The following is a 27,796-nucleotide window of genomic DNA, read 5'->3' as shown; positions in this document are numbered from 1 at the left end:
AGGTTAAAATACAGTTTTTCACTGGTTTATAGACCTGCATCACTTATTGGTAGATACATGTTGTATCATTTGAGATTACTTGGAATCCAATCCTAGAACAAGGAATTTTATGAAATCAAACATAAAGGGAAATTAAACTCAAAAGAAGAAACCCATTTATTTATTTTACAAGGATACAGACATAACTGCTTTTTTCATTAATGCTGAACTTTCTACAAACATTTTTATTTATCAAATATTTTACCAGGAACGAAACATTGAGATTACTCTCGTTTTCAAGTATGTCCAGGGAATTATAAATTAAGACAATTCACTTTACAAATAAAATTATAAAACAATTTAAAAACAACATTCAATCTTACAGGTAAAAATTGTCCTTGTTGATCCCTGAGCAGATCTGTTATCCAATAAAGCAGCAGATTATAAAAAAAAAAAACAACAAAAAAAAAACCATTAAAAATCAATAGAAACATCTGGAAAAAAAAAAAAAAACAGTGGTGGACACCTTTAAAAAAATTTTTTTTATATAAATCTTTAAAAAAAAAAAACATTAAATAAATGTTGGAAGCACTGGAAACGGAGAGAGCTGGGATTGTTGGTAACTTGTCCCAAATAAGAGAATCTCATTCCATGACATTCTGATTAAAACATCAGTCTATAAAAAAAATTAGATCTTTAAAATCATTGGAGGAGTGGCAGTCTTTGTGACATCTTGGTGCAATCTTTGTCTAATTTCTGGAGCGGGCGCAGTTTTTGTCAGTTTTTTTGAGATTAGTCACCCTGCTTAAGAAGTTTGCTGACTCTTAATATAATCAATTTAATTAAATGATCAGATGAAAGACCTTCAGATTTTGGTTGTTTTTCCTGTGTTCATTCTTCAGTTATGAGTGGTAGTGTTATACTTTTCTCACCTAAGCAGATGATACTACAACCTCTTACACATCTTTCATTTGCTACAACGATTTGTCTTTTTCTGATTCTGTCATCTACATACCACGATGTTCATCCCAAAACATTATTAATCCACATATTGTGTCCGGCCAAGAAATGGGGCATCAACCGTGTACAAAGTAGGACCAGATTTATACTCTTCAAATATCGTTATCTGTAACAGAAAGGGAGAGGGTGTGTAATGATGGCAGAAAGATGAGAGTCAGTGATTACTGGTACACAAAGTGTAATGACAATGGTTAATGAGAGACAGTGATTATTAATACACAATGTGTAATGATGGTGGCCAATGAGAGTCAGTGATTACTGGTACACAAAGTGTAATGACAATGGTTAATGAGAGACAGTGATGATTAATACACAATGTGTAATGATGGCGGCCAATGAGAGTCAGTGATTACTGATACACAATGTGTAATGATGGCGGCCAATGAGACTCAGTGATTACTGATACACAATGTGTAATGATGGCGGCCAATGAGAGTCAGTGATTACTGATACACAATGTGTAATGATGGCGGCCAATGAGAGTCAGTGATTACTGATACACAATGTGTAATGATGGCGGCCAATGAGAGTCAGTGATTACTGATACACCATGTGTAATGATGGCGGCCAATGAGAGTCAGTGATTACTGATACACAATGTGTAATGATGGCGGCCAATGAGGGTCAGTGATTACTGGTACACAATGTGTAATGATGGTGGCCAATGAGAGTCAGTGATTACTGATACACAATGTGTAATGATGGCGGCCAATAAGAGTCAGTGATTACTGGTACACAATGTGTAATGATGTCTGCCAATGAGAGTCAGTGATTACTGATACACCATGTGTAATTATGGCGGCCAATGAGAGTCAGTGATTACTGATACACAATGTGTAATGATGGTGGCCAATGAGACTCCGTGATTACTGATACACAATGTGTAATGATGGTGGCCAATGAGACTCAGTGATTACTGATACACAATGTGTAATGATGGCGGCCAATAAGAGTCAGTGATTACTGGTACACAATGTGTAATGATGTCTGCCAATGAGAGTCAGTGATTACTGATACACCATGTGTAATTATGGCGGCCAATGAGAGTCAGTGATTACTGATACACAATGTGTAATGATGGTGGCCAATGAGACTCAGTGATTACTGATACACAATGTGTAATGATGGTGGCCAATGAGAGTCAGTGATTACTGGTACACAATGTGTAATGATGTCTGCCAATGAGACTCCGTGATTACTGATACACAATGTGTAATGATGGCGGCCAATGAGAGTCAGTGATTACTGATACACAATGTGTAATGATGGCGGCCAATGAGAGTCAGTGATTACTGGTACACAATGTGTAATGATGGCGGCCAATGAGAGTCAGTGATTACTGATACACAATGTGTAATGATGGCGGCCAATGAGACTCAGTGATTACTGATACACAATGTGTAATGATGGCGGCCAATGAGAGTCAGTGATTACTGATACACAATGTGTAATGATGGCGGCCAATGAGAGTCAGTGATTACTGATACACAATGTGTAATGATGGCGGCCAATGAGAGTCAGTGATTACTGATACACCATGTGTAATGATGGCGGCCAATGAGAGTCAGTGATTACTGATACACAATGTGTAATGATGGCGGCCAATGAGGGTCAGTGATTACTGGTACACAATGTGTAATGATGGTGGCCAATGAGAGTCAGTGATTACTGATACACAATGTGTAATGATGGCGGCCAATAAGAGTCAGTGATTACTGGTACACAATGTGTAATGATGTCTGCCAATGAGAGTCAGTGATTACTGATACACCATGTGTAATTATGGCGGCCAATGAGAGTCAGTGATTACTGATACACAATGTGTAATGATGGTGGCCAATGAGACTCAGTGATTACTGATACACAATGTGTAATGATGGTGGCCAATGAGACTCAGTGATTACTGATACACAATGTGTAATGATGGCGGCCAATAAGAGTCAGTGATTACTGGTACACAATGTGTAATGATGTCTGCCAATGAGAGTCAGTGATTACTGATACACCATGTGTAATTATGGCGGCCAATGAGAGTCAGTGATTACTGATACACAATGTGTAATGATGGTGGCCAATGAGACTCAGTGATTACTGATACACAATGTGTAATGATGGTGGCCAATGAGAGTCAGTGATTACTGGTACACAATGTGTAATGATGTCTGCCAATGAGACTCAGTGATTACTGATACACAATGTGTAATGATGGCGGCCAATAAGAGTCAGTGATTACTGATACACAATGTGTAATGATGGCGGCCAATGAGAGTCAGTGATTACTGGTACACAATGTGTAATGATGGCGGCCAATGAGAGTCAGTGATTACTGATACACAATGTGTAATGATGGTGGCCAATGAGACTCAGTGATTACTGATACACAATGTGTAATGATGGCGGCCAATGAGAGTCAGTGATTACTGATACACAATGTGTAATGATGGCGGCCAATGAGAGTCAGTGATTACTGATACACAATGTGTAATGATGGCGGCCAATGAGAGTCAGTGATTACTGATACACAATGTGTAATGATGGTGGCCAATGAGGGTCAGTGATTACTGATACACAATGTGTAATGATTGTGTATTAGTAATCACTGACTCTCATTGGCCACAATCATTACACATTGTGTATTAGTAATCACTGACTCTCATTGGCCACAATGTGTAATGATGGTGGTGTAGCGTTACTTACCTTATCCAGGGGCCGGCCGTGGTCCTCTCTTCGAGCCGTGCGCGGTCCTGCTGCTGCACGAGCCGCACGCGGCTCATCCGACGGCTGCAACAAGAAGGCGGCAGTGACCGCGAGAAGCGGTCACGTGTCCCGCCTGAATCTAAGAGCGCGCCGCGGGTCTCGGGCGCGCTCTTAAAGAAACAGTGGGAACCTAAACTGGAAAAAGGCTCCCATTGGCCCCTGTCATGCCACACTCCCCATACACTTACCTTTTCGGGGTGTGGATATGACAGGAGTCAATCAAATTAATTTAGAAGGTACTTATCCTCACCTTTTTTCCCTTAGTCCTTGCCCTATCGTGGTTTCTGTTGCAGTTCCCTTTAGCGCTTGTTGTATTCAGTTGTGTTCCTTCGTATTGACCTTGGCTTTGTTTCTGACTACGTTATCTCTTTATCCTTATCTGTTCTGTTTGCCGGCTTGCCGTTTACTGAGTACCAGACCCCGGCTAGTCCTAGTTTACGCTGTCTCTTTGAGCCCTTGACCTCGGATCGTTCCGGACTCTGTCTCCTCTAAGATACGTTGAGTCCGGCCATTCTAAGGTCCGGTAGACGTATCTCTCCTCTCTGTGGTCTTTTGTCGAGTTGAATCCTGCGAGTTGGGGTATATTTTGGTGACAGGTGGTCAATGAGAGTCAGTAATTACTGATACACAATGTGTAATGATGGCGGCCAATGAGACTCAGTGATTACTGATACACAATGTGTAATGATGGTGACCAATGAGAGTCAGTGATTACTGATACACAATGTGTAACGATGGCAGCCAATGAGAGTCAGTGATTACTGATACACAATGTGTAATTATGGCGGCCAATGAGAGTCAGTAATTACTGATACACAATGTGTAATGATGGTGGCCAATGAGAGTCAGTGATTACTGATACACAATGTGTAATGATGGCGGCCAATGAGAGTCAGTGATTACTGATACACAATGTGTAATGATGGCGGCCAATGAGAGTCAGTGATTACTGATACACAATGTGTAATGATGGCGGCCAATGAGAGTCAGTGATTACTGATACACAATGTGTAATGATGGTGGCCAATGAGAGTCAGTGATTACTGATACACAATGTGTAATTATGGCGGCCAATGAGAGTCAGTGATTACTGATACACAATGTGTAATTATGGCGGCCAATGAGAGTCAGTGATTATTGATACACAATGTGTAATGATGGTGGCCAATGAGACTCAGTGATTACTGATAAACAATGTGTAATGATGGCGGCCAATGAGAGTCAGTGATTACTGATACACAATGTGTAATGATGGCGGCCAATGAGAGTCAGTGATTACTGAAACACAATGTGTAATGATGGCGGCCAATGAGGGTCAGTGATTACTGATACACAATGTGTAATGATGGTGGCCAATGAGAGTCAGTGATTACTGATGCACAATGTGTAATGATTGTGGCCAATGAGACTCAGTGATTACTGATGCACAATGTGTAATGATGGCGGCCAATGAGAGTCAGTGATTACTGATACACAATGTGTAATTATGGCGGCCAATGAGAGTCAGTAATTACTGATACACAATGTGTAATGATGGTGGCCAATGAGACTCAGTGATTACTGATAAACAATGTGTAATGATGGCGGCCAATGAGACTCAGTAATTACTGATACACAATGTGTAATGATGGCGGCCAATGAGAGTCAGTGATTACTAATGTCCTACGGGACAAAAATGGAGGCATAAATAATGTGTAGTTATGACAAAATTCCAACTTTTTAAACAAAACCACAAGGAATAAATATTAGTTTAGTATTTCCTACTCGATTTTTTATAAATATTAAATATATTGAGGTGCAGGTGTACCAAGACTATCAGAGCTTTTCACTAAAGCAAGAATTATGGAGAAATTACGCAGGAACACGGCAATGGCATGTTATAGTCCAGTGTAACCAAATTGGAAAATGCAGCTACGGTAATTTCTCCTAAAATTTGTAAAACCCTTGTTAATTCTCCCCAGTTCTCGGTTTAGTGTCATCCCCATACATGTATTTTCTGAGACAGCGAGGGGTTTATTAAGCACCTAACTATAGTTAGTCAAAAAAACTGTATGACGAATTTTAGGGTAAAATAACCGATTTGGAAAAATAATCGCAAGCTGGCAAATTTACCCTAAATGTTCTAGTTATTAGGAAATAAATGTTCCAGTGATTAGGAAATGAATCGAAATTTTAGTGCACTACCCTTGGTGAGGTGAATCTGCAGATTATAAAGGGAAATCCTGCTACAGCAGGAAAACTCACCTCATTAACCCCAGGCAATAGCCAGCTTCCCGGCACATAAAGGGTCTCTTGAGGACCAAAATCCCAATAACGACCCAAATTCTTCCCATTTACAAACACAACGCCTTTCTTCCAGCCCTGGAAAATAATAAATAAAGAGAAATGTTGTTGCAAAAATACAGAGGATGTGGTATAAATGCATCAGGAGGGAAAAAGCAGTACCGGTTTAGTGGAGCATTTTAAAACAAGTAAGCCACACAAAACCGTTATTTGGTTTCCATGGTAACTGCTCAATTTTTATAAAATGATGACAGAATTGCTCCAATCACAACATAATGGATTATTGCAGTATTTACAACAAATTTTATTAGTTTTGCAAAACATATCGTAGTAATACAAGTTGAAAAAAGACTCAAGTCCATCAACTTAACACATGAATTCATCCCATGTACGGGCGATTCATAATAAAGCCAGGCTAACTATAATGGACCTGGAAATCTTGTTTTGCACCCAGACATTTTTTCCAAATATGTTTATTGATTTGGGGCAGAGGACAGAAAATTCCATATCTTTACTGCTATAGGTGAAATCTCATTTCTTTAAGTTTTATAGGATGATTTCCTGTGGTTTGTACAGTCCTGTTAAACACAGGTTACCTGAGAGCTGCTTGTTTGCCCCGACATATTCATACAGTGCTGTTGTATCCCCTCGGACACACCTTTTTGTAAAGTAGATATGTTCAAATGTAATAATCTTTTTTTCTGAACTTATTTATAATTTAAATATTCTTTCAAATCAAAGCCCTAAACTCAGGGCCAGATTAAGAGCCCAGTGGGCCTGGTGCAGACAAATATGATGGGCCTAATTACAAAATCTTATCGACCAAAAACACTAAAACAGTCATACCTCCTAAGCGTCATGTATCTGATGGAGATGGTGCTGGAGGGAAACTCATAGGATGCAGCTATGAGAAAACACATACCCTATACTAATCTTACGCTTTAATATTTCAAGTAAACCCATACCCCCTAACAGCAGTGTCCAGTAAAGCAGGAAGTCTATGGATCGCGTAAAAGGGTGGGCCACTGACACAAATCACATAACCAGAACTGCCGAAAGAGGCGAACATACACAAAAAGGGGGCATGTCTGTGTCCCCATGTCTCCCAATGACACTAGGGGCCATTGAGAGACATTGGGACACTCAGATACTAGGGAACACTGGGAGACCTGGGACAGTGAGATTCTTGGGGACACTGGGTGACATGGGGACACTGGGTGATTGATACATGAGGGGACACTGGGAGACATGGGGCACTGGAGACTTGATAAAGACCTGGGTACAGGTCAAAACGTTGCGGTGTCCAATAAACCTGCTTAAATCTATCACAGTGAGTGCCTGAGATTTTTTTATTTTATACTTGGGGACACTGAGACACTTGGGGGCACTGTGAGACATGTGAGGCCCTACTGGCCGGTGCTGGTATTGTAGAATAATCTCTGTTTATTATACTTAGACAGACATTTGTATTGCCGGTATTACTGCAATACCGGCACCAGCTAGGCAACCTCAAATACCTGAGAAATACTTCTGAGAAATACCTGGCAACCCTAAGAGTAGTGTGTAAATCAATGGGCCTATTCCATGGGCCTGGGCCCCTATGTTAATCCGGCTCTGCCTAAACTGCATATCCAGGTGCACTTTTACATTCTTTTATACCGAGCCAAAATCATATTTTCATTATGTAAAATTAATGTCTTTGTACACAAGACAGTATCTTATTGACTTGTAATGAGACTGACTGACATTGCACATTGTTCTAGTTTGATGACTTGAGCAGCCAGTGCAAACCAATCAAATGCCCTTTTTAATCTTCGCCCGAATGATCCACACGACTCCCCAGGCAAATGCCGGAAGGATCGGTACATTCGTGTGCAGCACTGCCCACATATCTAATATTAAGCATTTTTATTTAAGAATATCCCTTACTGCACCTCATTAAAGTTACACTCCTCATTCTAAATAACTTTGCACAAATCCACATTCAATTTTATCTTTCACTAACATGTCCAGCCCCACCATTTTTAGTAGATGAGGCAATGCCAGAAAGCTCATCATTACCAAATTATGATACTATATGATACTGCTTTTATGAATAAATTACTAATTCAACAAATCCAAGCAATGGTACGATATATGAATGAGGACGGTGACATTGTAAAAATGTCCAAAATCTGCCTCATTTAGCTTTTTTGGCTGAGGGTACAGACACATGACAATATTTATTTCTATTGGTCTGTCTCTAACCTTTGTTCGGACAATTATTGCACAAATTCACAGAAATCAACAAAGCTAAATACAGTAGAAAATCATAAAATCCTCTGGCTTTTGTTAAAGTGCTTGGATGAGGATAATGAGAGTTGTATATTAACATGATCGTAGAATTATGAGTTGGAAAAGTTTGGGTTACAATTTCGGACAATTCTATTTACTGTTATTATTGATGGCAGATTATTGCATCACTAGAAATGAACAATTTGCTTATACAAATCAGAAATATTACCTTTTGAAAACAAAAATAAACAGCAAAATTAATTTTCAATCATTGGACATGGATGATTACCTTACCTTCATCCTAAGGAAGGTGTCCTGTGGTTGGCTAAGGACATGCAGAGCTCCCTGATAAAACACAGGTCCCCACTTCTCCTCTGATAGGTCTGACCAATGCAAGGTGTTCAGACTGGGAAAGAGATACATTGGGAATGTCAGGTTGATCATATAATTGAGACGGAATAAATAGGCCTGTCCAATCTCTTGTTTACCGAATGCTGGGTTGCCAGGCTTGAATATCACTCACCTACTGATGAAGGTCTGATTCATGTCAAGACTATACATCTTAAAGTTCCTCAAAGGGACATCTCGAAGGAACACATCCCCAACAAGGCCTGAGAAAAAGAACACAGTGGAAAGTACAAGGGATACATAAAAAGAGAATAATGTTAGCAGAAGTTTAGAAAACATACATCAATTTAATTACAGGGCAGATAGCTATTGGGTATTGGCTGGGAGTCATGAGAGATTTAAATGGATCCTATAGTGCCAGGAATACAAACCCGTTTTCCTGGCACTATAGGTTGCTCTGGAACTGCAATGTTTAACATTGCAGCACTAAGTGCAAAAGGGGCACAGCACCCAGACCACCCCAATGAGCTGAAGTGGTCTGGGTGCCTACAGTGTCCCTTTAATAGCAGATAAAGGGGAATCTTCAAATCTATAGTATAGAAGTCATGGCCCCATTTTAAAATTAACCTGTACTCCACAAATTGTGTGAATTGCACTATCCGTCCACCCAAGCATGTTCTAGGGGTTTACGCTTAGTAACCCGCTATTAAATGTATTACATCGATTTATTGCATTGGCATAGAAGTAAAGTACTGGAAATGTGTCTGCCAAAGTGGGTGCATGCATTATTTGGAGGCAGGGAGGGGATTTGCTGTGCACATCCATCTTGGAGGAGGTGGAAGCAATCTCCAGCTCATTATATATCAAAATCCACATATTTGCTGGGAATCAAATTTGCCTTGTTCACAGACAATATTTGTATGCCAGCCGGAAGCTGATGTAACCAACCCATATAAAAAAGAGGATATTACTACATCTGCGATACTGACTTTATTAGTAGTGTCAATATGATTCGGCATTATTTCACATCACTATGGTTTAATTATGAGTAACTGGACAATCTTCAATCTGAGGTAGAAGTGATAGATTTTATAACACATTACCAAATGTGACCAGGTGCAAACCCAAGGAACATGCTCAGTTTGTGTGTTTTAATATACAGTATCTCACAAAAGTCAGTACACTCACATTTTTGTAAATATTTTATTATATCTTTTCATGTGACAACACTGAAGAAATGACACTCTGCTACAATGTAAAGTAGTAAGTGTACAACCTGTATAACAGGGTAAATTTGCTGTCACCTCAAAATAACTCAACACACAGCAATTAATGTCTAAACTGTTGGCAACAAAAGTGACTTCACCCCTAAGTGGAAATGTCCAAATTGGGCCCAAAGTGTACAATATTTTGTGTGGCCACCATTATTTTCCAGCACTGCCTTAACCCTCATGGGCATGGAGTTCACCAGAGTTGCCACTGGAGTCCTCTTCCACTCCTCCATGACGGCATCACGGAGCTGGTGGATGTTGGAGACCTTGCGCTGGGGTGTACTCACTTTTGTTGCCAACAGTTTAGACATTAATGTGTTGAGTTATTTTGAGGGGACAGCAAATTTACCCTGTTATACAGGTTGTACACTTACTACTTTATATTGTAGCAGAGTGTCATTTCTTCAGTGTTGTCACATGAAAAGATATAAAAAAATATTTACAAAAATGTGAGTGGTGTACTCACTTTTGTGGGATACTGTAGAAACATAGAATGTGACAGCAGATAAGAACCTATTGGCCCATCATTAGTCCCTGGCCTTATCTTATAGTTAGGATAGCCTTATGCCTATCCCACGCATGCTTAAACTCCTTTACTGTATTAACCTCTATCACTTCTTCTGGAAGGCTATTCCATGCATCCACTACCCTCTTAGTAAAGTGATACTGCCTGATATTTTTAAACATTTGCCCCTCTAATTTAAGACTATGTCCTCTTGTTGTGGTAGTTTTTATTCTTTCTTTTGTTAACTTTTCATGAATAAGTATCCTTACCTTTGCGCTGTTCGTTTAATCTGTTTCCATAGTTAACGCGACCGCAGTTTTCTACTAATATTTGCAATTTCCTGTAGCCCTTTGAATTGAAAATGATATAAAAATCAGCCAGGTCAATGTGACTTAAACTGGCTCTGACATATAGCTCCCCATCACCGAGCATTATTACTGTCTATCCCTTGAGTTAATCATTTTCACTATGCCCAGGAGTGTGGAATTCTGGGAGCTACTCTGCAAATTACAGACTCTGATTGGCTGCTGACATCATCTGATCCCATGCAGCCATGTTTATATATCAATAATAACGAGATCCACTGGAAAATAGTTTGACTAAACCCAGAGTGACTATAGCCAATGACTCTGTCCTAGAAGTTGTGGCGTTTATTGTTTTCAGAGTGCACTTTAACCTCATGAAATACTCTGACCCCTACGTCCAAACCCATTAATCAAACAGAGACAGCAATTTATTCAATAAAAAGTCAGTTATGGGGAGTTAAAAATCAAAGTGCTTAATTTAAGCTGATTTGGAGAAATGTTTCACATTATTTTGCAATGTACTTGTCATTTTCACTCAAATCCCAGTTAAATGAACAATCTAAACAGTGTGTTGGATCTCCAACTCAGAGAACACAATACGTGCTCTGCAGAACGTTACCGTTTTATAATTAAAATAATTATGACTTACTGGAACCTCTGGAATATTCAGTTCCTGTTTTTTATAATCCACCGAGCCAACAGACTGAGTGCTGACAAAAACCTTTAAGAGAAATTGATCTGTTACCAGGATTTTCTTGGTAATAAAGGGACAGATAATGTCAAGTACAGTCAATACAATCATTTTATTAGCACATTTTGCTGAAAGCTGCGAAGGATCAGCCCAGATAACTCGGGAACTGTAGCCTATCATTAAACGCAGAATCAGTACTTGTACGGCTAGGGAGAAACCATTGAACACAGAGTCAGTACTTGTACGGCTGGGGAGAAACCATTAAACGCAGAGTTAGTACTTGTACAGCTAGGGAGAAACCATTAAATGCAGAGTCAGTACTTGTAAGGCTGGGGAGAAACCATTAAACGCAGAGTTAGTACTTGTACAGCTAGGGAGAAACCATTAAACGCAGAGTCAGTACTTGTACAGCTAGGGAGAAACCATTAAACGCAGAGTCAGTACTTGTACAGCTAGGGAGAAACCATTAAACGCAGAGTCAGTACTTGTACGGCTGGGGAGAAACCATTAAACGCAGAGTTAGTACTTGTACAGCTAGGGAGAAACCATTAAATGCAGAGTCAGTACTTGTACGGCTAGGGAGAAACCATTAAACGCAGAGTCAGTACTTGTACGGCTAGGGAGAAACCATTAAACGCAGAGTCAGTACTTGTACGGCTAGGGAGAAACCATTAAACGCAGAGTTAGTACTTGTACGGCTAGGGAGAAACCATTAAACGCAGAGTCAGTACTTGTACGGCTAGGGAGAAACCATTAAACGCAGAGTCAGTACTTGTACGGCTGGGGAGAAACCATTAAACGCAGAGTCAGTACTTGTACGGCTAGGGAGAAACCATTGAACACAGAGTCAGTACTTGTACGGCTAGGGAGAAACCATTAAACGCAGAGTCAGTACTTGTACGGCTAGGGAGAAACCATTAAACGCAGAGTCAGTACTTGTACGGCTAGGGAGAAACCATTAAACGCAGAGTCAGTACTTGTACGGCTAGGGAGAAACCATTAAACGCAGAGTCAGTACTTGTACAGCTAGGGAGAAACCGACGCAGAGTCAGTACTTGTACGGCTAGGGAGAAACCATTAAACGCAGAGTCAGTACTTGTACGGCTAAGGAGAAACCATTAAACGCAGAGTCAGTACTTGTACGGCTAAGGAGAAACCATTAAACGCAGAGTCAGTACTTGTACGGCTAGGGAGAAACCATTAAACGCAGAGTCAGTACTTGTACGGCTAGGGAGAAACCATTAAACGCAGAGTCAGTACTTGTACGGCTGGGGAGAAACCATTAAACGCAGAGTTAGTACTTGTACAGCTAGGGAGAAACCATTAAATGCAGAGTCAGTACTTGTACGGCTAGGGAGAAACCATTAAACGCAGAGTCAGTACTTGTACGGCTAGGGAGAAACCATTAAACGCAGAGTCAGTACTTGTACGGCTAGGGAGAAACCATTAAACGCAGAGTTAGTACTTGTACGGCTAGGGAGAAACCATTAAACGCAGAGTCAGTACTTGTACGGCTAGGGAGAAACCATTAAACGCAGAGTCAGTACTTGTACGGCTGGGGAGAAACCATTAAACGCAGAGTCAGTACTTGTACGGCTAGGGAGAAACCATTGAACGCAGAGTCAGTACTTGTACGGCTAGGGAGAAACCATTAAACGCAGAGTCAGTACTTGTACGGCTAGGGAGAAACCATTAAACGCAGAGTCAGTACTTGTACGGCTAGGGAGAAACCATTAAACGCAGAGTCAGTACTTGTACGGCTAGGGAGAAACCATTAAACGCAGAGTCAGTACTTGTACAGCTAGGGAGAAACCGACGCAGAGTCAGTACTTGTACGGCTAGGGAGAAACCATTAAACGCAGAGACAGTACTTGTACGGCTAAGGAGAAACCATTAAACGCAGAGTCAGTACTTGTACGGCTAGGGAGAAACCATTAAACGCAGAGTCAGTACTTGTACGGCTGGGGAGAAACCATTAAACGCAGAGTTAGTACTTTTACAGCTAGGGAGAAACCATTAAACGCAGAGTCAGTACTTGTACGGCTAGGGAGAAACCATTAAACGCAGAGTCAGTACTTGTATGGCTAGGGAGAAACCAATAAACGCAGAGTCAGTACTTGTACGGCTAGGGAGAAACCATTGAACGCAGAGTCAGTACTTGTAAGGCTAGGGAGAAACCATTAAACGCAGAGTTAGTACTTGTACAGCTAGGGAGAAACCATTAAACGCAGAGTCAGTACTTGTACGGCTAGGGAGAAACCATTAAACGCAGAGTCAGTACTTGTACAGCTAGGGAGAAACCATTAAACGCAGAGTCAGTACTTGTACAGCTAGGGAGAAACCATTAAACGCAGAGTCAGTATTTGTACGGCTAGGGAGAAACCATTGAACGCAGAGTCAGTACTTGTAAGGCTAGGGAGAAACCATTAAACGCAGAGTTAGTACTTGTACGGCTAGGGAGAAACCATTAAACGCAGAGTCAGTACTTGTACGGCTAGGGAGAAACCATTAAACGCAGAGTCAGTACTTGTACGGCTAGGGAGAAACCATTAAACGCAGAGTTACTACTTGTACGGCTAGGGAGAAACCATTAAACGCAGAGTCAGTACTTGTACGGCTAGGGAGAAACCATTAAACGCAGAGTCAGTGCTTGTACGGCTGGGGAGAAACCATTAAACGCAGAGTCAGTACTTGTACGGCTAGGGAGAAACCATTGAACACAGAGTCAGTACTTGTACGGCTAGGGAGAAACCATTAAACGCAGAGTCAGTACTTGTACGGCTAGGGAGAAACCATTAAACGCAGAGTCAGTACTTGTACGGCTAGGGAGAAACCATTAAACGCAGAGTCAGTACTTGTACGGCTAGGGAGAAACCATTAAACGCAGAGTCAGTACTTGTACAGCTAGGGAGAAACCGACGCAGAGTCAGTACTTGTACGGCTAAGGAGAAACCATTAAACGCAGAGTCAGTACTTGTACGGCTAAGGAGAAACCATTAAACGCAGAGTCAGTACTTGTACGGCTAGGGAGAAACCATTAAACGCAGAGTCAGTACTTGTACGGCTAGGGAGAAACCATTAAACGCAGAGTTAGTACTTGTACAGCTAGGGAGAAACCATTAAACGCAGAGTCAGTACTTGTACAGCTAGGGAGAAACCATTAAACGCAGAGTCAGTACTTGTACGGCTGGGGAGAAACCATTAAACGCAGAGTTAGTACTTGTACAGCTAGGGAGAAACCATTAAATGCAGAGTCAGTACTTGTACGGCTAGGGAGAAACCATTAAACGCAGAGTCAGTACTTGTAAGGCTGGGGAGAAACCATTAAACGCAGAGTTAGTACTTGTACAGCTAGGGAGAAACCATTAAATGCAGAGTCAGTACTTGTACGGCTAGGGAGAAACCATTAAACGCAGAGTCAGTACTTGTACGGCTAGGGAGAAACCATTAAACGCAGAGTCAGTACTTGTACGGCTAGGGAGAAACCATTAAACGCAGAGTTAGTACTTGTACGGCTAGGGAGAAACCATTAAACGCAGAGTCAGTACTTGTACGGCTAGGGAGAAACCATTAAACGCAGAGTCAGTACTTGTACGGCTGGGGAGAAACCATTAAACGCAGAGTCAGTACTTGTACGGCTAGGGAGAAACCATTAAACGCAGAGTCAGTACTTGTACGGCTAGGGAGAAACCATTAAACGCAGAGTCAGTACTTGTACGGCTAGGGAGAAACCATTAAACGCAGAGTCAGTACTTGTACGGCTAGGGAGAAACCATTAAACGCAGAGTCAGTACTTGTACAGCTAGGGAGAAACCGACGCAGAGTCAGTACTTGTACGGCTAGGGAGAAACCATTAAACGCAGAGTCAGTACTTGTACGGCTAAGGAGAAACCATTAAACGCAGAGTCAGTACTTGTACGGCTAAGGAGAAACCATTAAACGCAGAGTCAGTACTTGTACGGCTAGGGAGAAACCATTAAACGCAGAGTCAGTACTTGTACGGCTAGGGAGAAACCATTAAACGCAGAGTTAGTACTTGTACAGCTAGGGAGAAACCATTAAATGCAGAGTCAGTACTTGTACGGCTAGGGAGAAACCATTAAACGCAGAGTCAGTACTTGTAAGGCTGGGGAGAAACCATTAAACGCAGAGTTAGTACTTGTACAGCTAGGGAGAAACCATTAAACGCAGAGTCAGTACTTGTACAGCTAGGGAGAAACCATTAAACGCAGAGTCAGTACTTGTACAGCTAGGGAGAAACCATTAAACGCAGAGTCAGTACTTGTACGGCTGGGGAGAAACCATTAAACGCAGAGTTAGTACTTGTACAGCTAGGGAGAAACCATTAAATGCAGAGTCAGTACTTGTACGGCTAGGGAGAAACCATTAAACGCAGAGTCAGTACTTGTACGGCTAGGGAGAAACCATTGAACGCAGAGTCAGTACTTGTAAGGCTAGGGAGAAACCATTAAACGCAGAGTTAGTACTTGTACAGCTAGGGAGAAACCATTAAACGCAGAGTCAGTACTTGTACGGCTAGGGAGAAACCATTAAACGCAGAGTCAGTACTTGTACGGCTAGAGAGAAACCATTAAACGCAGAGTCAGTACTTGTACGGCTAGGGAGAAACCATTAAACGCAGAGCCAGTACTTGTACGGCTAAGGAGAAACCATTAAACGCAGAGTCAGTACTTGTACGGCTAGGGAGAAACCATTAAACGCAGAGTCAGTACTTGTACGGCTAGGGAGAAACCATTAAACGCAGAGTCAGTACTTGTACAGCTAGGGAGAAACCATTAAACGCAGAGTCAGTACTTGTACGGCTAGGGAGAAACCATTAAACGCAGAGTCAGTACTTGTATGGCTAGGGAGAAACCATTAAACGCAGAGTCAGTACTTGTACGGCTAGGGAGAAACCATTGAACGCAGAGTCAGTACTTGTAAGGCTAGGGAGAAACCATTAAACGCAGAGTCAGTACTTGTACGGCTAGGGAGAAACCATTAAACGCAGAGTCAGTACTTGTACGGCTAGGGAGAAACCATTAAACGCAGAGTCAGTACTTGTACGGCTAGGGAGAAACCTAACTTCTGCCTGTGACACAAACGTGTGTATAAATGTATGGCCCATTTATATGTAACTAGGAGGCAAGGAAAGGGAAACTATCGTACCATGAGCTTTGCAAATAACATAAGCTGTCATGTGGCTTTAAGTGTCCCTTTTAAAACACAAATGACAGGAAAGGCCAATATGTAAGCAAATTGTGGGTACCCATCACCCCAGGTAAATGCTGAGCTTTCAAGCCCTAAGACATTCAACTGAGAGAAAGCAGAGTTAAATCCTGTGAAAGGATGCCACATGCCTATATATAAGGGTGAATAGCATGCTTTGTAATTGTTTAACCCCTTGTGTGACATGTCATGATTCCCTTCTATTCCAGAAGTTTGGTCCTTAAGGGGTTAAGAAACCTGCATTTTAATTAATGCAAATGGAGTATTTCAGGCAAAGATTTTTGCTTTTAAGAGCTTCGGTACCCTTCAAATAATTCCTTATAGAGAATTCACACCTGTACACCTTGGTTATCCAGGGAAGATCGACAGCATGAAAGATCTGCTCTGACAAACCTGTAATATTACATGCATACACGGAATTTCCTTTGGTGTCTTTCTGTCCGGTGCAATCTATTGCTCCCAAATATAGCACTAAAGGTAAGTAGCAATTCACCTGGGCTCTGTCACGGACATTCCCGTTGGTGTGGAATTTGCCTCCTCCATATATAACGGCCTCGTACAAAGTGTAGCCATAGGATTGCCCGTTCCCATCGTTCACTGGGAGATTTTCCATATTAATAGGCTCCTCTGATCTGGATGGCTGGGGATGTAGAAAGAGAATGGAATTAGATTTTCCATTTATTCAGACAGCAGCTCACTATTAGTATTACTCAAACTGCCTGTAACAACCAAGCAGCTTATTTCATTAAAAAAGTTCAATGACCCTGAAACACAATGCATGCTTTGTACGAATAGTTTTCTTGCATATATAAAGTTCACAATTTATCTCATTCCACTTTATAAATATAATAAAACATTATCTTACTGTATATTGTAAACAACGGAACGCCTGGGTCTCGATCCCCATGAAGAGCAATTTATTGTCACAGCTCTGGAAGTGGCAGTTTATAAATCGCTCACCCCAATGCATGCTACTGAAGCACTGACTGGGGTAACACACTGACCTCCGCAGCCGTATTCCATGTTGGTACCATCATGCTGACATATGGGCTCGCATTTCTGCTTGGAAAGTGCTGCAGAAGCACGGTTTGCTTGGGCGTTGCTTTATCATGCCATATGCACACATTAATGTTCATGGAGCTTGTGATAAGAGACATTCACATGGTATCCGCTGGCTGCATATGATGCAAATCAAAGGAAAACTCCAAACTCCAACTTGCTGAAGAGCTTAATGCCTGAAGAGTTGTTCCTTTTTCACTTTATAATGTTAAAACGTCATGGCTGGCAATCATGCAGTCAGGGGCTGTGTCTTCTGTCTAGTTTAGCTCCATGAAGCTAAATGCAGGTGGCTGGCTGGTCTGCACAGCTTCTCAATGAGAAGCCCCAGATTGGTCATTCCGCTGGCACAGATGAGAACGTCCGTGATTGAGAATAAGGGGAGGGCTTGCAGAAAAACGCACATTCTGCCACTTCCCGATTTAAAGATCAGACAATTAAATTTATATAAATTTCCAAACAAGGCAAAACTCACTTTATATCACTTGTGCCATTACAGAGAGAACCTATGCCAGTGATGGCTAGCCTATTTTTTTTTTTTATAATTTTTTCTGGACTACATTCCCTTGATGCTCAGCTGGCTTTTAGACTCTGAAAGCTAGCTGAGCAGCATGGGAAATGTAGTCCAGAAACAATTTATGGTGTCAAGGTTAGCCATTGCTGACCTATACCATTGCGCAACAGACTGTTCCCACCAATAAGCATCTGCCCAGAACCGAAATGTTAGCAAGTTCTCTCTGCACGAGAGACTCAGCAACTCTGGATCATCATTTCAAACTTCATCTTTGGAGTGCATAATGTGTCGTCTGGTTACTGGGAGGGTGAAAGGGCTATTCTTTGATCACTGTTCCAGTGTGGAGGATTCAACAGGGAAAGTCCTTGTAAGGACTAGAGCTCCCAGGAGTGTCGTCCAGTGCCTGGAGGTGTCTAGAGCAAATTCCCCATTCGGCTCCTGGAGGGAGCAGTTCCAGGACCCCAGTCAAGCCACGGCAACTGTGGGCAGAAGTGCTGCAGTTTGTCCCCTGTTCCAGCTAGGAAGCGGTCCTTGGCGGAGGAACCCAGTCGGGGTACAGGAAGCTCCGTTACAAACCCCCTAAGAAGAATTTCATGCATGTTTCTGTGTGGGTATATATACTAAATTGCTATATACAGTATCTCACAAAAGTGAGTACACCCCTCACATATTTGTAAATATTTTATTATATCTTTTCATGTGATAACACTGAAGAAATGGCACTCTGCTGCAATGTAAAGTAGTAAGTGTAAAGCAGTGTACATTTGCAGTCTTCTCAAAATAACAACACACAGCCATCAATGTCTAAACCACTGGCAAAAAAAGTAAGTACACCCCTAAGTGGAAATGTCCAAATTGGGCCCAAAGGGCAATATTTTGTGTGGCCACCATTATTTTCCAGCACTGCCTTAACCCTGAGGGGCATGGTGTTCACCAGAGCTTCACAGGTTGCCACTGGAGTACTCTTCCACTCCTCCATGAAGACATCACAGAGTTGGTGGATGTTAGAAACCTTGCGCTCCCCCACCTTCCATTTGAGGATGCCCCACAGATGCTCAATACGGTTTAGGTCTGGAGACATGCTTGGCCAGTCCATCACCTTTACCTTCACCTTCTTTAGCAAGGCAGTGGTCGTTTTGGAGGTGTGTTTGGGGTTTTTATCATGTTGGAATACTGCCCTGCAGCCCAGTCTCCGAGGGGAAGGGGATCATGCTCTGCTTCAGTATGTCACAGTACATGTTGTCATTCATGGTTCCCTCAATGAACGGTAGCTCCCCAGTGCCAGCAGCACTCATGCAGGCCCAAACCATGACACTCCCACCACCATGCTTGACTGTAGGCAAGACACACTTGTCTTTGTACTCCTCACCTGGTTGCCGCAACACACGCTTGACCATCTGAACCAAATACGTTTATCTTGGTCTCATCGGTTCCAGTTATCCATGTCCTTAGTCAGCTTGTCTTCAGCAAATTGTTTGCGGGCTTTCTTGTGCATCATCTTTAGAAGAGGCTTCCTTCTGGGGCGACAGCCATGCAGACCAATTTGATGCAGTGTGCGGCGTATGGTCTGAGCACTGACAGGCTGACCCCCACCCCATCAATCTCTGCAGCAATGCTGGCAGCATTCATACGTCTATTTCCCAAAGACAACCTCTGGATAAGACGCTGAGCACGTGCACTCAACTTCTTTGGTCGACCATGGAGAGGCCTGTTCTAAGTGGAACCTGTCCCGTGAAACCGCTGTATGGTTTTGCCCACCATGCTGCAGCTCAGTTTCAGGGTCTTGGCAATCTTCTTATAGCTTAGGCCATCTTTATGTAGAGCAGCAATTCTTTTTTTCAGATCCTCAGAGAGTTCTTTGCCATGAGGTGCCATGTTGAACTTCCAGTGACCAGTATGAGAGAGTGTGAGAGCAATAACACCAAATTTAACACACCTGCTCCCCATTCACACCTGAGACCTTGTAACACTGAGTCACATGACACCACGGAGGGAAAATGGCTAATTGGGCCCAATTTGGACATTTCCACTTGGGGGTGTACTCACTTTTGTTGCCAACCGTTTAGACTTTAATGGCTGCGTGGTGAGTTATTTTAAAGGGAAAAGCAAACTTACCCTGTTATCCCGGCTATACACTTGCTAATTTACATTGTAGCATAGTGTCATTTCTTCAGTGTTGTCACATGAAAAGATATAATTAAATTATTTACAAAAATGTGAGCGATGTACACGTTTGTGGGATATTGTATGTATATTGTTAATAGGATAGCTGTCCATGAGTGCAGGCCTTTTTGGATATATATATATTTATACTCAATGGGGCTCACTTGCGATAGGGTTGTGTAAAATTAGGCATTCATGTCTGAATTGAATTTCAGTTATATAAATAGAAGTGATTGGCCAAATGCAGATCAAAAAGAACAAGAAACAAAAAATACAAGTGGTGTTGTGGATTTTTAACTAGGGTATTTGGGTTTATTTGTTTCTTTTCATCCCAAATTGGATATTTTTATGATGTGGCAATGTAGGTGCCAAATCTGCAAGGCGATGGATGTCATATTATCACTTGGCAAATAAACTATTCAATAAAATAATAAGACATTGTTATCATAATAACTGAAATTCAATTCAATGGAAATATTGTCTTATTTATCTATTGAAATTATGCGGGTTGGGTTGTCTTCCCCCATAGGGTACACAAGAAGGTACCCAGACCTTGGATCACATCCGGTTATCCAAGAGAATGTTGAGTATTTTTGGGGTAATGACTGAGATAAATGTTATTGTATGTTTAAAGTATGTCCGAATGATTTGGGTTAAACAAGCGGTTTAATATATAAAACGATATATGATTAGATTAATTTCCATAAATGCGCAAGGCTTAAACTCTCACGTTAAAAGAGGCTTTCCATATGATGTAATGACCAGAGAGAATGTTAAAGTGGGATTTAGTCAGGAGACTCATTCCTTAGCAATTTACAAATGTTTATGGCACTATAAAAAAATTCCAATAATTTATAATGCATCCCAACAAAAGAAAGAAAAAAAAAAGCGGAATATCTTATTTTTTCTAAGGATACAGTATTTGAGTGCCAATATCAAAATGCAGATTTGGAAGGTAGATTTATAATCTTGGTTGGCCTGTTAAATGGGGTAATGTATACACTTGTAAATGTATACTTACCTAATAAACACCCGATCAGGTTATTATATTAACTAGGATCTTGAGATTAATTGAACAGGTGAAAAAAGGGAAAGTAGTAGTAGCAGGGGATTTCAACTGTATACTTGACCCCATTATGGATAAACAACTGGGTATAAATCAAAAAAATTACCAACATTTAGCAAAGCAGGCTAAAGAAATGAACAAATTAGTGAATAAATTTGATTTAATTGATTGCTGGAGATTGTTGCATCCCAATGAGAAAAACTATGCTCACAGATCTGTCCCCTACGGCTCAGCGGCAAGAATTGATTTGATTCTTGGAAATATAAATTTTTCTAAATTTCTAATCTCAGTTAATATAAAAGAGAACACGTGGTCTGACCATGATTTAATATTAATTGAAGTTGCAGAAGGAATAAAAGAAATTCCACCATTATGGAGACTAGACGATAGCCTCTTAGAAGTAAAGTCAAATATCGATCATATGACCAATTTGATTGATTTATTTTTTAAAGAAAATTCAACAGATGAGATCACTAAAGAATGCCTTTGGTGTACATTTAAAACAGTGATAAGAGGGTATTGGATTAAGTTGATAAGTCAACATAAAACAAAAAGAGAGGTTAAATTATCAGACATGTATATTGAATATTATAATTTATCAACTTTGAATAAAAGTAATTTTTCAAGAGAAAGATTAGAAAAGATTAAGATCTGCGAAACAAATATAAATAAGTTAATCGAGGCTAGAATTCAACGAAATTTAAAAAAATTGAAAGTAAAATTGTATTACAAAAACAACAAAGTAGACTCTATGTTAACAAATAGACTAAAAAAACAAAATTTGGAAAGAAAAATTTATAATATAATAGTAGGAGGGGGGCGGAGCCTGACCACGAGCCGGAGCGGTCGCACCTCAGCAAGGCTCCCGACCGCAACCTGAAAAAAAAACCAACAAGTGGGGAATAAAACCCCCAACTTACCCACTCCTGACCAGGGGCACCATCGGTACTCTCCCCTACAACCTCCCATGCCGTTTGTGTGCCCGGCACGGGGTAACCGCCGGAAGCGCAGACCCGCGGCCTACAAGCCGGCTGCAGCCCTCGATTGGACGGAATTCCTCGACGGCCTCGATCAGCCAGAGGATTCAGCAGGGGACGATTCCTATATAGCACCCTCACCCACTCGGGCAGAAATGGGCCACCGGTCCCAGAAACCCCCACCGGAGACGGCTTCAGGGTCCAGGGATATCAGCACCATGCTGCAACAACACAGGCCGCCAGCCAAAATGGCGGGAGCAGCGGAGCAGGACACCATGAAGGTACTCAGGGGTCCCAGCCCACATGCCCAATCCCCAGAACAGGTACCTACACCAGGGGGAACCACTGATGGGTCTGCCCCAGTCACCCAGCGGGACTTCCAACACCTAATTGGGGAAATAAAAAACCTCCTGGCGACCAGCATAGCAGCCATTAAATCTGACGTGCAGGCTATAGATGTCAGGGTTCAGGCCACAGAGAACGATGTTGCTAACATCAAACAGGGACTGACAACCTTGCAGGACACAGTACTGGCACTCCAGAATCAACAGCAAGCACTCTCCCTCCACTATATCGCCCTCGACGACAGGACAAGGCAAAACCACATAAAAATAAGAGGAGTACCAGACGACGTCTCCTCAGACGAATTACCTCACTACCTGAGACGCCTCGTGGCCGCCATCCTGCCACCCACACAGGCCAAGAAATTTAACACGGATGGGATATACCGCCTGCCACCTTCGGGCAGGACAGCCCCAAGCTTGGCCCGAGACGTGATTGTCCGCTGTGCTGCCTCCCAAGACAAAAGAATCCTGATGACTGCTCTCCGGGGCAAGACGCCACTCACATTTGAAGGCGCACAGCTTAAAATCTACCAAGACCTCACCAGAGCCACGCTACAATGGCGCAGATCGCTGAACCAAGTCACCAGCACCCTCAGAGGAGCAGGGATAGAATACCACTGGAGGTCACCCAGATTCCTGGTGGTCACTAGACACGGAACTATCCACAAACTCTCCACACTTGAGGAGTTCCCGACATTCTGCCACGCTTTGGGCATACCCGCACCCAACCAGGCCACTGACAAGCGACCTACTACTGAGGCCTGACTCCAACAACAGAGACCTTACCACACATGTTCTACGTTGCACAGTTATAACTACACATAATCTGCTGGCCTTGAACCACTCCTAGCTCACCTCATCCCCCCCACTGACAAGAGGGAGCGACCGCTCCAAACCTACGTACCCCCCCCCCCCAGGCCCCCCTGGGCCCTGGGTATACATAGAAGAAGTCCATAACTCAGAACCCGATAGGGTTACTACACACATACTATGGTTACTCACCCATTCTCCCGAGGCAATTCACACACTCACGATAACATACCATTGCAGGCCCACATTCTCTAGTACATGATTTCGTTTAAATGCTATTGTTCATGCCGTACTATGTTTTCATGATTATGTTTGATGTACAGTTCAAATATTCTTGACCCGCAAGGGTATGAAAAAACAAAATTTCAATAAAAAGAGATTGACAAAAAAGAAGATAGTAGGAGGTGAGAATATTACAAAACCTGAAGATATAGCCTAGACATTTAGGAAGTTATATGGCAAACTATATAATTTAAACTTAAATCCTCCAATAACAGCCATGGAAAGATATTTAAGATAAAAATGCCGAAAATCTCTATTGACTAGAAAAATTATTTAAATAAGCCATTTACAACAGAAGAATTAGAACGGGCAATTAAGAATTTAGCAAAACAAAAAGCTCCGGGTCCTGACGGAACTAATCAATTTTATAAAAACTTTAAACTTCAAATTATTCCAGTGTTAACAGATACATTTAATGAAATATCAAAAGCAGGCCATGCTTCAGCAGATTTTTTTAAGAGCAGAATTATCAGAATTATCAAATTATCGCCCAATATCATTAATAAATGCTGATGTTAAACTTTATTCAGCAATTTTGGCAAATAGACTCCAAGCAGTGTTGCCAGAAATTATACACAAGGACCAGATAGGTTTTGTAGCAGGGAGACAATCCAATAACAATACTAGAAGAATGATAGAGATAATGGACTGGGCCCAAACAACTGAGGTGCCCCTGCTGACCCTGTCGATTGATGCCGAAAAAGCTTTCGACAGGGTCAGCTGGGATTTTCTAAAACAAACCATGTTAAAAATGGTTTTTGAAGGTTGGTTTACGGGGGCAGTGGAGGCTTTGTACCCGGAGCCGTCAGCTAGAATTGTAGGTAGAGACTTATTTATTTATAAAATATTTTACCAGGAAAGATACATTGAGATTTCTCTCGTTTTCAAGTATGTCCTGGGTCCACAAATCATTGCATTGTTACAGTTAGTGTACAATAAAATACAAAAACAATATTAATATACAATATATACAAAATTTAACATAGAACAGGTAGGAAATATATAATCAACCATGACAGGTGCATTCTGTTTTGAGGTATGTAGAAAGGGATCTCTTAAAGGACTTAAGATCTGAATGGTTCAAAATTCTTAACGGCACGAGACAGGGCTGTCCACTCTCACCGCTTTTTTAGGTTATTTCAGTGGAACCCTTAGCATGCATAATTAGACAAAGTATAGGTATAAAAGGGATTTCTATCCCAAATGAACAACTTAAAATCTGTCTATATGCAGATGACGTTATATTGACTATTACAGAACAAGAACACTCGCTACCACTGTTATTGCAGGAGATAACATTATATGGCGAGGTCTCCAACTTCAAAATGAATATAAATAAAACATTAGCCTTAACTATAAACATAGGGAAATCACAGTTACAAACGTTAAGACAAAATTATTAATTCAACTGGTCAATTACACAGCTTCCATATTTAGGCATTTTGTTAACATCTGAAGTTGCTCGCTTAATGGAAATTAATTTTTTAAATCAACTAAAAGAAATGAATAGATTGCTTAGGGAATGGAGGTTTCATGAAATATCATGGTGGGGCAGAATTAACACGATTAGGGCTTATATAGTCCCAAAATGGATCTATCTGTTCCGCATGATCCCTCTTAAGATCCCATTACACTGGTTAAATTTAATACAGAGAAGTTTTACAGACTTTTTATGGAGGGGCAAGAAACCCAGAATCAACTCAATAACATTAGCGAATAAAGCTTATCGGGGAGGTCTGGGATACCCATTAATAATAAATACTTATCAAGCAATTATGATGTCACATGCCTTAAATTTACAAGCTGCAGATTGTAAAGAACAAGCGTGGTATGAATTAGAACTATACAGAGAGGAGATGTCTAACATAGAAACATACTCTGGGCAAATATTGGTAAAAGGGTTAGCATACCAGAATTTAAAACCAAGATTATGTCACATACAATAAATGAATGGTATACTATAAAAAAGAAATTGGGAATAGTTGATTTAATCCCAGATACTAAATCTCTGAAAATGGTGGAAAATATTATGGATGATAGAAGTTTGGAAAAGTGGTACGATAACTCTGATATCTGTATTAAAGATATATATGACAACGATCATTTAGAAGACTACCCCACTCTAAGGACAAGACTAGCCTTACCCCCCAGAGAAATTTTTAATTACTTGCGTATTAAGAGTTTCCTAAAGATGCATCTTATAAAATATAATGGGGATAAAGGAAATCTACTTAGAAAGATTCTATCCATAGAAACTACGAAAAGGAAATATTCCCTAATACTTGATTTGTTAAACTCTATAAAGCAACCAAACATCCCCACAGCTTTTAAAAAATGGGAACGAGATTTTGATACCGAAGTTGACTTTAATTCGTGGTGCCTTGCATTTCTAAAAATTAAAAAACATCTCCATTGCTTAAATATATTGGAAAACTTTATTAAAGTCAGCTATAGATGGTATATGGTTCCAAGGAGATTAAACAAGATATGTCAAACTAATCCTCCTAATTGTTGGAGATGTTTTAACTTAGACGGCTCTATGATACACATATGGTGGAGCTGCCATAGAATCCAACCAATATGGGACCTTACTTATAAAATAATAGCTGAGATAAGTAATATTCATCTAAATTTTTCACCAGAAACAGCTTTATTACATATTTACAAAAACAAGCTAGATAAAAAAAATGAAATACTAGTTATACATTGTTTGTTTTATGGCAAAGCTCCTGATTGCAAGATCATGGAAGAAAACAGATATTCCAAATATGCATCATTTAAAGGGCCAAATTCTGAATCAATTTGAGATGGAAAAAGGAATAATCTGGCATAATGCTAATAAAAAAAAACTCAGTAAGAGAGATATATAATACCCTTATAGTAGATATAAACCATATAGAAAGCTAAAGAGGAAAACAAAGATTAATAATTTGAAGATCATGAGATAACCCATTTTATGTTTCAATGTATGTTGAAGTTTGTGTGAATGTGGATTAATCATAGATAAGATGAACAATGTATGCAAAACAAGAATGTCTATACTGTTGATGCAAAGAGTAAAGTGTCAAGTTAAACAAAAGTAATGTAATTGTATAGATATAAGAATATAAAAAAAAAAGAGAAAGCGAAAGGAAAAGAGGAAAAAAAAAAAATATATCTTTCTATGACTATGGTATGAATATTTTTATGTTTGATTCTAAACAGAACCATTGTTTTACTGTATGTATATTTGTACAAAATGTCTCAAGACAAATAATTTAATAAAGAGAAATACATAAAAAAAAGAAATTATCAGCAATAACATAATTGAGAAAGGGTTGTCATTGAATTAAATTGGATTTCTAGACAACAAAGGGCCAATAATCCTTATTTACTGATTCCCATACCTCTCCTGTAGATATCAAAACATCCCATAGAGATATACAGCGTTTCAGCTCCACGGCACCGTACGTGGCTTTGGGGATTAGAGGGGGAACAGGAGGAAGTGGATCCACTGTACAATCAAAGACAAGAGATCTGTTACTGCAAGCTCATATAATACATTAGCCAATAGACATTTCATGTAATAATTTTGATGATAAATTACCATGAAACTTGCTTAACAGATCTCGTAACTTGTAATATTTTGAAGTGTAGTCGCCAGCCTCGGATAATGGGGCGTCATAATCTAACAAGGAAGGATCATTTCATTAGAGAGTATAACACACTGCTCTGTGATATCTTGATCTTTAGGTGTCCTTTAAAATCAATGCTACGTTATGCCAGTGTTATATCTACAGAAAGCAGCAAAGTTTAATTCAAGGTTCAGTTTACAGAGAACTGTTGTTTTCAATGTGCAGTGTCTACAGATGGCTGCCAGGCTCAGTGTTCAATCCACAAGGCCCCACAAAATCAGAAGTGAACACAGCAGAACTTGCAGATT

General features: G+C 40.7%; 1 protein-coding gene across 1 annotated transcript in view; it reads right to left on the bottom strand.

Moving 5' to 3' along the window:
* Nucleotides 1-560: 560 nt before the first annotated feature.
* The window catches only part of LOC134577648 (beta-galactosidase-1-like protein 2), a 68,359-nt gene continuing 41,123 nt past the window's right edge, over nucleotides 561-27,796 (bottom strand). Inside the window, exons 11-19 of the mRNA XM_063436506.1 lie at nucleotides 27,461-27,541; nucleotides 27,261-27,367; nucleotides 17,156-17,302; nucleotides 11,392-11,463; nucleotides 10,707-10,785; nucleotides 8,837-8,924; nucleotides 8,608-8,719; nucleotides 6,001-6,117; nucleotides 561-1,105 (exon numbers count right to left, since the gene is read on the bottom strand). Of these exons, the coding sequence (XP_063292576.1) occupies nucleotides 1,019-1,105; nucleotides 6,001-6,117; nucleotides 8,608-8,719; nucleotides 8,837-8,924; nucleotides 10,707-10,785; nucleotides 11,392-11,463; nucleotides 17,156-17,302; nucleotides 27,261-27,367; nucleotides 27,461-27,541 (890 nt within the window). The 3' untranslated portion in view covers nucleotides 561-1,018. The remainder of the gene's footprint in view (nucleotides 1,106-6,000; nucleotides 6,118-8,607; nucleotides 8,720-8,836; nucleotides 8,925-10,706; nucleotides 10,786-11,391; nucleotides 11,464-17,155; nucleotides 17,303-27,260; nucleotides 27,368-27,460; nucleotides 27,542-27,796) is intronic.

The sequence above is a fragment of the Pelobates fuscus genome, chromosome 11, assembly GCF_036172605.1.
Source record: "Pelobates fuscus isolate aPelFus1 chromosome 11, aPelFus1.pri, whole genome shotgun sequence".
Lineage (NCBI taxonomy): Eukaryota > Metazoa > Chordata > Amphibia > Anura > Pelobatidae > Pelobates > Pelobates fuscus.
This window is presented reverse-complemented; position numbering and strand designations above follow the sequence as displayed.